General features: G+C 43.3%; 1 protein-coding gene across 2 annotated transcripts in view; it reads left to right on the forward strand.

Moving 5' to 3' along the window:
- LOC310855104 (synaptosomal-associated protein 25-B-like) overlaps positions 1 to 6,465 on the forward strand; it is a 68,076-nt gene extending 61,611 nt beyond the window's left edge. For both annotated transcript variants that reach the window (XM_083759993.1, XM_083759994.1), the window contains exons 7-8: positions 478 to 622; positions 4,465 to 6,465. In XM_083759993.1, the coding sequence (XP_083616119.1) occupies positions 478 to 622; positions 4,465 to 4,533 (214 nt within the window). In that variant the 3' untranslated portion in view covers positions 4,534 to 6,465. The remainder of the gene's footprint in view (positions 1 to 477; positions 623 to 4,464) is intronic.
- Positions 6,466 to 12,186: the final 5,721 nt, after the last annotated feature.

Consider the following 12,186-nt stretch of genomic DNA (forward strand, 5'->3'; position numbering starts at 1 on the left):
ATGCTATATGTTGGATAGTCTGCCAAGAGGTTACTCCGTGGTGGGAAATAAATAAATAATACAAGTACGATATAATACAAGAGAATGACAGCTTGGCACGCGCGACGGTTTTGTAGAAGAGGCAAACTAATATAATTGTTTATGCTGTTTATTTTACATGTGTACAGTGTAAACTTGAAACATTGTACTGTAAAAAGGTCTCTTTTCCCTTGTTCTTTATCTTTTTTAGTATAATTTTTTACTATAATTAAATAATACATGATAATCAACACTAACACTTTAATTTAGAACACACACAAATCAAATCATACAAATACGTGACGTGTTCAATCAATCAATCATTCAATCAAAGCAAACGGCATAAACAATATTAGTTTGCCTCTTCTACAAAAGTTACTGTTACGCGTGCCAAGCTGTCATTCTCTTGTACTGCCTTTATGTCTATGGTTAATTTCATCTGCTCCTTTGCGTTGCCAGGGTAACAGACGACGCGCGGGAGACAGAAATGGATGACAACCTGGAACAGGTGGGCGGGATCATCGGGAACCTGCGTCACATGGCTCTGGACATGGGTCAGGAGATAGACACCCAGAACCGCCAGATCGACAGGATCATGGAGAAGGTACGGAGGAGGAGGGCACCCTGCATGGGACACATTTAATACAACGAGCATTGGTCGAGTGTGCTTTAATCTTCTGACTACAGTACGTCACCCCGTTACTTATCTGCCATTCGCCATGATGTTGCCTTTTTTATGTCGGCCAACTACATTTGCATACTTGTCTTCAGTCAATTGCGGCAGGACATCATAAGCAAAAATCAACACTTGTGGATGTAAAGATATGTCCATTAAGACCACCTGCCGATGCAGCATCTCATTTTAGAGGTGGTCCAATACACAGGCAAAACATTATACAATACAGTGCCGTTACACAATAGACAGTATACAATACACAATACAAACATGTACAGATAGTTAGCTTGCTCATCCTCTCCCACCCACTCCCCCATCCCCCAACTCTTTTTAGACAAATAAATGGTTTACAGTACAGTACAGTACAATATAGTACAGTACAGTGACTTGTATAAAGGTCAGAAATAAACAGTAGTACAGGCAGTGTTAGTAGCATGAACAGGTTGTTTTGAGGTGTGAATACCAGGAAATCCTGAAGCGGCCAGGAGAGGTCACAGATCTGAGTGAAAGAGGAAGATTGTTCCAGTCAAATGGGGCTTTGTAGTGGAATGACCTGCGTCCAGATTCAGAAAATATTCTTTTGGGAATAGTAAAGTAGGCACCTTGTGTATTGTTTATTGTTTATTGTTTATTGAATGGATCCCCATTAGCTGACGCCGTGGCGACAGCTAATCTTCCTGGGGTCCATATAAAATACATACAAAAAATACATACAGTAATTACAAATACATTCAACAAAGGTAAATTCATGAAAATACATAATAACAATTTATTCTATAAAATTAATTGCAACATAATGATAATAACATTATGGTCATGTGGTCAGCTGTAGCAAGTGTTCCTTTAAAGCATATTTGAAAGATAATTTATGTTGTGTTATATTAATGTGAGGTGGTAACATGTTCCAAAATGATATTGATCGATACATAACTGTTTGTTTAATGAGGTTCGTTTTTGGGGCAGGGAGTGATAAATGAACGAGGCTTGCAATTCTGGTGTTATGATTATGTCTGTCACTCGATTTTAATAACTGTTTGAAAAGGTAATTGGTGTTTGATTAGAAATTGTGTTTCTAACAAACATGAGGACACTGCAATGGAGTTTGTTTTTGACAGATAACCAGGACAGGCGTTTATGCATATATATATTCAATATTTGTGCGAGTAGAACAATGAAGTGCCAGTCTAGCAGCTCGGTTCTGAACAAGTTGTAGTTTGTTCAGGTCTGCTTGAGTCGCCGCTGACCATACAACAGGACAATAATAAAGGTGACAAAACACCAATGACTGTATCACTTGACCCATGACTGAGGATGTCAAGTATGTGGAGCACTTCCTGACCATGGCTATACCTCTACCCATCTTAGTTACAATGCCATCAATATGATCCGACCATGACAATTCACTGTCCAGTAGAACAACAAGCAGTTTAGTTTTCTTAACCTGTTCTATTGGTATACCGGACATTGATAGGTGCAGCTGAGGGTCACCAATAAGCATATGCCTGGTGCCAAAAACAATACTTTTTGTTTTGGCAACATTCAGTGCTAGTTTGTTATTTTTCACCCAGTTAGATACCCTCTCAAGATCCAGATTTAAATTACTCACTAACTCATTTAATGAAGGGGCAGTACTATACAGAGTTGTGTCATCAGCATACATTACCATATGGGTGTTCATAGCCACACAAGGGAAAAGTAAAGGACCCAAACTTCCTTGAGGAACCCCACAATAATTATACTTGCATTCGGATAGGCTACCATTAAAAAACACTCTCTGTGATCTCTCCGATAAGTAGCTCACCATCCAATCAAGTGCAATATTGCTAAATCCATATGTTTTTAGTTTATATATCATTATGCCATGGTCTATGACATCAAATGCAGCACTAAAATCAAGCAAGACAGTGCCAACCATCTTCTTGATGTCCATTTGAGTCAGCCAGTCATCAGTCAACTGAGCTAAAGCAGTTGACGTGGAATGACCTTGCCTATAAGCGTGCTGGGAACTAGTGATCAATTTGTTATAAATAAATTATTCTTGGATTTGCTTAAAAACTACCTTTTCCATTAATTTACTCAGAACAGGGAGTATGCTTATTGGCCGACTGTTTGGCCCTGTGAATTGTTTCTTTTTATCCTCGGGCAAAGGAATGATCTTTGCCTCCTTCCAAGCCTTAGGACAAACTCCATAAGTTAAGCACCTATTAAAAATGTGACTAATCGGATTTGATATATAGGATGATGCAATTCTTAACAGTTTACTGTCTAACATGTCAGTACCAGCAGGTTTGTCACATGGCAGTGATGACAGCAAGTTTTCAATGTCAAAGCTACTTACTTGCACAAAATCAAACTTACAGTTTTTACCATTCATTATGTTATTTTCAATTAATTTGCATGAGGAGGAGCCATCAGATGGTGACATATTTGTCCAAGTGGTTATGGCGATGTACATAATAATACCAGTGACTGTTTCAAGTATGGAGGGCAGTTAAGGTGCACACATTTAAAGAGGAATTGGTACCAGTCTTCTTGTCTTAGGATGCAGCCAATCAAGTGAACTGTATAGGGAACACTAGTGGTGTGTTCTGTATGGACACCTCAATACAAATCTGCAGAGGGAGTTGTGTTATACATTGAGAGGTTTGAGAATAGTTTCTGTGGTGTTCTGATAGACAATATCAGCATAGTCTACAATGGGAAGGAGTACTTGGGGTTGATTGAGGGAAACACAAACTGCCATATGTCTTTTTTATGGTAAGATCCAATGTTTAAAGGAAAGTTCTTGGTCAATTGTGATACCAAGGTATTTAAATGAGTCCACTTTCTCCAGACGAGAACCATCTTCAAACTTAATCTGTAGATCAGAAGAACTTTCATCACTGCGTGAGTGGCTGAACAGCATGCTACAGGACTTATTTTTGTTCAATAAAAGCTTGTTGTTTTGAAGCCATTTTTGCAAATTATCCCAAAACATACTGATAAAGTTCCCCCATTTCCCCCACATTATTTTATTTACTTATTTTGTCTTAAAATGTCCAAGTAGCATTTGACAACTTTGACAACAAATCATGTCCCTTGATTATATGATTATTGGCAGAATGATTGTATACAAACGTATGTTTATGAGTTCCATCCCAGGTTGTGAAACAGAAGGGGCGGTAGGACACATTAAAAGGGGAAGGGTGCAGAATGCAGGGGTGAAGAGGTAAACAGATGGTCGTGTACTAGACAGGCGTACTGGGACAGGACAACAGGAGATAGGTCATGGCATTTCCTCCCACTGTGGTACCAGGCCAGGGAAGGCTTGATAAGCTGTGTGCCATAACAGGCACAACCTCTCGGGCCGACCTCTCTTATTTTCTCCTTCCTTCTCCAAAAAAACCCTCTCTCGTTTTCCATCTGTCTAGTGTCTAGTAATAATAGTATTTATTGTCCCCTCACGGATATTCATCTTCACAGTCTGTTCCAACAGAAAAACACAATATAAATGGTGCATTTACATAGCACTTTTATCCAAAGTGCTTTACATAGATTGTGCATTACATTCACCCATTCACACACATACACCGATGGCGGAGGAAACCTTTGCAAGGCACCAACCTGCACAACGGGAGCAATTAGGGGTTCGGGGTCTTGCTCAAGGACACTTCGACACTAACTCTTGGGGAGCCCGGAATCAAACTGGGAAGGGACTGCTCCGTAGCGGATGATTATCCTTTTATCTGAAATGGCTTTATTGTTCATATTTATTTCCGTCTCTCTTCCAGGCTGATTCCAACAAGACCAGGATTGACGAGGCCAACCAGCGTGCCACAAAGATGTTGGGCAGTGGCTAAACTGAGAATCAAGAAGAAGAAGTGCTTTCATCTAATTTCCCAAACCCTCTCCCCAATAAACCCCCTCCACCCAACCACTCACACATCCACCCAACCGCCCACCCACCACCACCACCACCACCACCTGCACCCAGCGCTCTTCACCCTTGCTTGACATCGGGTGACGCTTTTATCGTGGTAATGTACTCCATAGAGGTTTGCACACATGCACATATCAGACCATATTCCTCTGCCCTCCTCCTCCTCATCCTCATCCAGCCCCTTCCTCCTCCCCTCCCTGTCCTGATGTCAACGTCGTTCAGTGTCGTCTGTCTTTGGCTTTTATTAAAGAAAAAAAACGATGATGATAGTCCTGTTGTTCCACGTCCAACACAATCTATGAACCGACCCTCCCCCCCAAAGCTGCCCTTCTCTTTATGAGGTTGTATATACTGTAGTGCTTCTGTGATGGCTTTTAGTTGACCTGTTCTATCTCTTCATCATGTCTCTCCATCTCCATCTGTCTATCCACATATCTCTTCTCTCTGTCTGTTACTCTCTTTATGTCTCTCTTTTTTAAGTTTATGTGTAATATAAAACCTTATATCTCGTTTCAAACGAGTTCGACTAAATGCAGGAACTGCATTTAACCTATTATCATCCCCCCCCCCTGTCAGTTTTCCACTGTTGTCCATGTAAAACACACTGAGTATGTATCTATCTATCTATCTATCTTAACTATCAGCATAGATGTTGTGATGCTAACTGATAATAACACCACATATTCACTAATATGATTATAGCTCTCACACCTTCCGACTTAAGCTCTTTTCCCTGTGACACTAAGTAAAAACCCTGTTACGCGTAGTTAAATATAACAATTAAGTATATATATTATATATATTGCCAACCGTGTTCAGTTGCCCCAACAACAAACCTTTGTTCTTCTTTTTGGGCGGCAATGCACTGTTTTAGAGGAAGCAAAGCGACACTATTTGAGCCATGTTGACAGTGAAACTGCTTGACCGTGTTTATCATACCAGTGTTTTAACCAAGTCTTTGAATGAGACAGTATGCTTATGTTATTGGATCGTACACTATTATTCAGTGTTCTTTATCCTCAGGGAACCAGAACTGATCATCTTAACCCATTTAGGACTGAGGCCGATTCTAATTCCTGACCTATAAGTTTTCTGGAAAAACTTCAAATATTTATTAAGAAATTACAAAAATGTTATGCTGCTATATATACTGTACATAGCAACAAGAACCCCAAATGGCTTCCCATCCTAAATGGGTTAAAGAAAGGGTTGAAAGGTCAATTTGATGTATTGTTTGTTCTTTGCAATACATACAGCACATTATGTACTGTAAATTATTATATTGTTGCATGTTGTGCAGAAAAGTTGGACTTGGGTGTGGAATTTGATATGCAGTTATTGAATACAGTATGTAAATAAAGTAAATAATATTGGAGGATATTATCCACATTATAACAGTACAGTATACTGTACTGTTATAATGTGGACAATATAACACATTATAACACTATCGAGTGAAAAGGGACAGAGCTTAGTTGAGTGTGAGATTCATGACCACAAACCAAAGCAGTGAAGCTGTGCAGTTAGGATCACAGACAGTCAGTCACACACAGACATTGGCAGGACTACATTACCACCGATTCAAATCCTGACAGTTATAAAGCTGTGCATTTAAGTGTGTTATGCATGTCCAATGGCTGCTCGATATTACTGAATAATTAATTTTAGCTTGACGAAAATGTCTTAACATGGCGACCGCATGCTCCGTATCTAGAAGACCACACAAAGGAGAGACCCATGTTTCCTGCGACCTTTTGCAATAGTGCCACTCTTTTTTTTGTTTCACGAATATATACCTTTCCAGACTGTGACCATCATTGTAAAATAATAATATTATGGGGAAATGCCAATAATAAAAAAATGTCATAACTGTAGAACAAAACAAGGGGTCTCTTCTGTTTCTGCGTTATTGATATGACTGTGTATACGGCGTGGTATTATTATTGCTTGTTAAGCTTTTGTTTTAGCTGGATACTACAAGGAAAATTAACCTAGAGATAAACCTACAGGGAGCAACGTGGTTCAGATTCTACATCACTATTAAAATAGCTATATCTGATTCTTCCACATTTGATATATTATATCAAATCAAATATTGTCTGTCGGGTGAAAACCTCATGTCCAAAACAAGTTTTCAGGAATAAATAGCAATAGAAAAAGTATCAGATCGACAAGCTCAAAACGTGTTGCTTCGTGCCACGTTTTGAGCTTGCAGATCAACAATTTTTGTGTGATGCTGTAGTATGATTAAGTATGGTGTTAATTTAACAACAAAACAAAAACAATTGTTAAGGAGATGAGAGATATCTGCCCGACAGCAACAATATAATATCTACTATAAATTGGTCATTGTCAAAAACAGTGGGAGCAGAGTTTGCAGTCTGTGTTTAAGTCCCGGCCCACATGGCTAAGAAGCACTGTCTGCAGATAGTGATATCTGATCCAGGATAATCTGGTAGCATTAACATTCCTCAAACTGACTCTGGAGGTCATCTCCCTTCAAAGAAAGCACTCAGGTCCACCGTCCACAGTCAGATATCACATTTAGTTTTTATCTTAAGCCCTAATTTATACTCTGTCACCCTGTATTGCTCACTGAAACAATAAGTGAGCGATTCAAGTATAAATGATAGGTTTATGGATCTCTATGAAGAGTAGATGAGGTAATCTTTGTGTCACTTTGCATCTAATCTTACATCTTCACAGGAAATGTGATGATAACAATGTCATAATAAATGTAGAGATAGATTATTAGATTCATATATCAAACAAAAGGAAATGCATGGCATTTAATTCAGTCTGACACGAAGCAGGGATATAACATATGCCACACCTGCCATACAGATCAATGGCCAAAGGGAGAATATCAAAAGCAGAGGCATGGTCCATGGATGTAATCAGGTGAGCTTAGGTAGACCACCTATTTGGTCAGCTGCTTGGCACGTCAGCCTACATTGGCCACAACGTGTATATCGGGCAGGCTCGCAGGCTACGCATCATTTTATTTGTCTTGTAATACAGCATCTGCGAGGTTCTCCTCTCTTGGCGAAGAAAAATAGATGAGAGAGAGAGAGAGAGAGAGGGAGAGGGAGAGGGAGAGAGAAAAAGAGAGAGAGAGAGAGAGAGAGACTGAGAGAGAGAGAGAGAGGGAGGCGGGACAAGTCAGACATTAGTCTAATGGACATCCACTGCAGTGGCCTGGGCTTAGGGCAGATTACAGTTAGCCACGTCACTAAGAACATGGATACACAAAGTATATCGCCCGCACGCACACACACACACACACACACACACACACACACACACACACACACACACACACACATGCACAGGCTTGAGTAAACATCAGATATACACATGAAAGGGTAATCCTCTGAACCTGAACCAAGTCATGTTTTACATGAAGGATAATGTAAATAAAATGTAAGAAATATCCAAGTAGCCTACATTAAAGAATATAACACAGCAAACATGAACATGCAGAGGGAGGGAGGGAGTGGTTAGGTTTATGGACAGAGGCCCAAACCAAATTACCTCATCCCCAGTAGGCCTACACTACACGTACAACATATGCTGACCATGTAATAAGCAATAGGGATATGTGTGACGACCCGAATCCTTTTGGAATAATCTCCTGTTCCTAAGAATGAATATTTAAATGTTGGGGACGTACAGCCATATTTCTGTCTGCCTCTTCTGGTCTTGCTGCATGTCTGCTGCTTTAGCAACCCCCACACTGCTGCAGTGTATAAGTCATGCATGACAACTAGGTCTTGTCAACAAGTACCTACAGCGCCCCCAGCTGCCGATCTGCTGTAGGTGCAGTGATGCTTTTATTATCAGCACTGTGCCGCTAGCCTGAAACCGTCCAAGATCATAAAGTCTTCACTCTTCAGTGATGCAGTGTTTGTTTTTTGTAACGGCCAATTTTCACCTTTGTCCTATTGTTCTTAATTGGCTCGTTATTTCACAGGTATGGGAGTGCAGGCTAACGCAGCAGTAGGACATAACACAATTGGAGGTCCAGTCGTTATTCTGGTTTGAGTGTAGGTGGTCCTATAATATATATAGGCTATAGGCCACCTATAGGCTATATTGAACAAAGTTTGCGCAGTTGAAATGAAATGAATAATGAACATATCAGTCGTCAACATACCAGTGATATTGTAAGCTATAGCAATTCTCTTCTGTCTGTCTCTGCATGGCTTCTGCCTGCTGGTTATTGGTATAGGAACAGTGCGTGTGCCCACTGCCCCCCAAACCCTGTGTCCACTGCACCTTTGTGACCCTCGCCCCGGGCGTAAACCATAAACTTAAATTCTAGCCTTATTCTCAGTAAAACATAAAAATAAAGATTACAAGAACCGCCACACCGGTCAGCGTGAGGTCGGCGGAATAAAACGAGGGCGAGATGGATTATGGGTGACGAATTGTGTTGATCACATAACATGTGTTAATTTTGTATACTATGTTGTTGACTTGAATTAGAGTATAGGACTTTTTTGTGATATCCTTTAATAGGCTATTCAATAAATCAATCAATCAATCAATCAATCAATCCCTATAGTATAAGGATAGGGTTGACAGTGCTCTGTGACCTTGACCTTTGTCCAATTTAGAAAGAAAAAATCACACCCGTGTGAATTGAGGGGCGCTCTTATCGTACATCATCATACATCATCTCATTTCGACCAATATTTATTGCCAATCACAGTTTGCGTCCCCACCTTTTGTCATCAATGTTTGTTACGCAATGTTTGTGTTCATACACAAACACTCAAAATTGTCCATTCATTGTCAATGGCATTGTAATGTTTGTGTAGGACAATGTTTGTGCACACACACCAAAAGCTGGACATAAAAATAATAATAAGGTAGGTCCTGACCCTTCCCCAACTCATCTGCCAATTTGGAGTTTGACCCAAATCAGATTAAAACTGTGAGTTGTCGGAGTGACATAAACAGATACGGCATTATACTGCATTACACTGGATGTCCTGGTACCTCTCCACCTCCACGCCAAAGTCCATCGTCCATGGAGTCCTGGATTATACTATACTTCGCTCAGCTACAGGAGGAATTATGAGAGAATCATGAACTGATCCAGGACAGTGAGGACACTCTCACAGGATCGAGGCTTTTGATTCCAAATTTCCAAATGCAGACAGAGTGTCACGATCAGAGTCAGAGGTGTAGGACCCAAGCGCAGGACAAGGCAGAGACTGAGGCAGACACAAGGCAGGTCGAGTGCACGGTGGTTTATTATCCAAAAACCGTACAGGAACAAACACAGGAAACACGGGGAAACTAGGGATAACTAGGAGCAAGACAAATAACACTAGGACTAGGAAAATACAATGAATCACGAGGAGCTAGAAATACACTGACAACAATTTACGAAGCAACAAAGAACTGAAAACACAAGGGCATACTTATAGACATGGGATAACTAGACACAGGTGAACAAAACTCAAATCAAGAAAGGGATTGGCTGGGGGACTAAGAGGACACAGGTGGAAACAAAGACTGATCACAACACAGGTTAGACAAGGCAGGTACAGAACTACAGGGGCAGGCACAAAACAATACTACAAAATAAAAGGTACACAAGAAAACAATAACACGTCACAGAACGTGACAGTGCCTCCCCCTCAAGGGATGGCTTCCAGACATCCCTAAACACAGCCCAATACATCGAGCAGGGTGGGTGGTGGGGGTCTGGAAGGAGGGGCACTGGGACACGGGACCAGGGGCTTAAAAAAAAAACTGGAGCACAGGACCAAACACTGACTGGCAGGGCAAAACAGTCAAAACACAGAAACAACTACACAAGGAATCACACAGACAGGCAGGCAGGCAAACACACAGACAAGCACACAGACAACAGGTGGGACAAACCGAGGGACAGACAGATCAACTGACAGACAATCAGGCAGGCAGACAGACATGATGTTTGACACAATAGGCGGGTAAAGGGGTCAGAAGGGCGACAGGACGACTGGGGGGTTGAAAGACGGACAAACAGACAGGCATTTACACTAGCAGACAAGCATACAGACAGACAGGCGGACAGACAGAAAGGGAGAAGGACTAACGGGCTGGTAGGTGGGACAGAGTGGAACAGAGGGGGCCGGGGACTGGACATAGCCTGGGGAAACTGAGGGCCTGAGACATGGGGGACAAAGGGACTGGAAGACGGAGAAAGGGAGCTACGCTGGGAAACTGGAGTAGAAGGGCATGGAGACAGGGGAACCTGGGGACAAGGAGACACAGTCACTGGGAGCAAGGAACGGGGGTCAGGTGGCTGAAGAACACCCCCGGGGTCCCGCTGCCGTAGTGCAGGCCCAGGCTCCGGCAACTGAACGACAGGCCCGGGGTCCGGCAGCAGGAGTGCTTCCTCGGCTTCGGTGGGGACATGGGGGAACAGTTCACAAAGTTCACCTTGGTTGTCAGCAGGGAAAACTGACATGGGTACTGGAAGGGCATCGGTGGGATCAGCCAACAGGGGTTCAGGTGGGACGTCGGTGGGGTCAACCGACAAGGACATCGCTGGACGTAACGGGGCTGCAGGCGGGACTGCAGAAGGACATGACGGGGCTGCAGGCGGGACTGCAGATCGACGTGACGGGGCTGCAGGCGGGACTGCAGATCGACGTGACGGGGCTGCAGGTGGGACTGCAGATCGACGTGACGGGGCTACAGGTGGGACTGCAGACGGACGTGGCTCCTGGACGCACGACGGCGGCTCCTGGATGCTGGACGGAGGAGGCTCCTGGATGCAGGACCTCGGCTCCTGGATGCCGGGCGGTGGAGGCTCCTGGATGCCGGGCGGCGGAAGCTCCTGGATGCAGGGCGGCGGAGGCTCCTGGATGCCGGGCGGCGGAAGCTCCTGGATGCCGGGCGGCGGAGGCTCCTGGATGCCGGGCGGCATGGGATCACGCAGCTGGGCAGGATCGGGGGGTGGAGCAATCGAACCAGGAGGTGCCAACTGGGGATGAGGGGCACCACGACTCTCCCACCTGAAAAACGCCACATACTGGGCGAATTCAGGGTCCTTCCTCCAATACTGAGCAAGTTGTTCAAGGAATGCATAATCTTCAAAAAACACCTCCCTGGCCACCCCAAAGTCTTTCCATGTAAAGGGCAAGCTGGGCTGGTGTGCAGGCTGGGAAGCTGGCTGAGGGCTAGCAGGACAATGGCTAGTAGACTGGAGAACAGGTGGGGACGAAGGTTGAAGGCTAGCAGCCCGAATGCTAGCAGGTGCGTTACCTATGGCAGCCCACATCCCCTTAATTACCCCATCCAGCTTGCCTGCTAGGTCAGGCCTGGAGTAGGCCAACCTGAGAACCCGTTTCGCTGATTCGATTTTCTGCTCTGCGCTGGTGGATGGTCGAAGGCAGACTTCCATTGTAGAACTCATGGAGAGCAGCAGTTTGGCAAAATCATCCACCTCTGCTTTGTCCGCTGGGTCCATTGTGGTTGCTTCGTACTGTCACGATCAGAGTCAGAGGTGTAGGACCCAAGCGCAGGACAAGGCAGAGACTGAGGCAGACACAAGGCAGGTTGAGTGCAC

Source organism: Protomyctophum parallelum (genome assembly GCF_964188405.1).
Source record: "Protomyctophum parallelum genome assembly, chromosome: 2".
In the NCBI taxonomy this organism is placed as follows: Eukaryota; Metazoa; Chordata; class Actinopteri; order Myctophiformes; family Myctophidae; genus Protomyctophum; species Protomyctophum parallelum.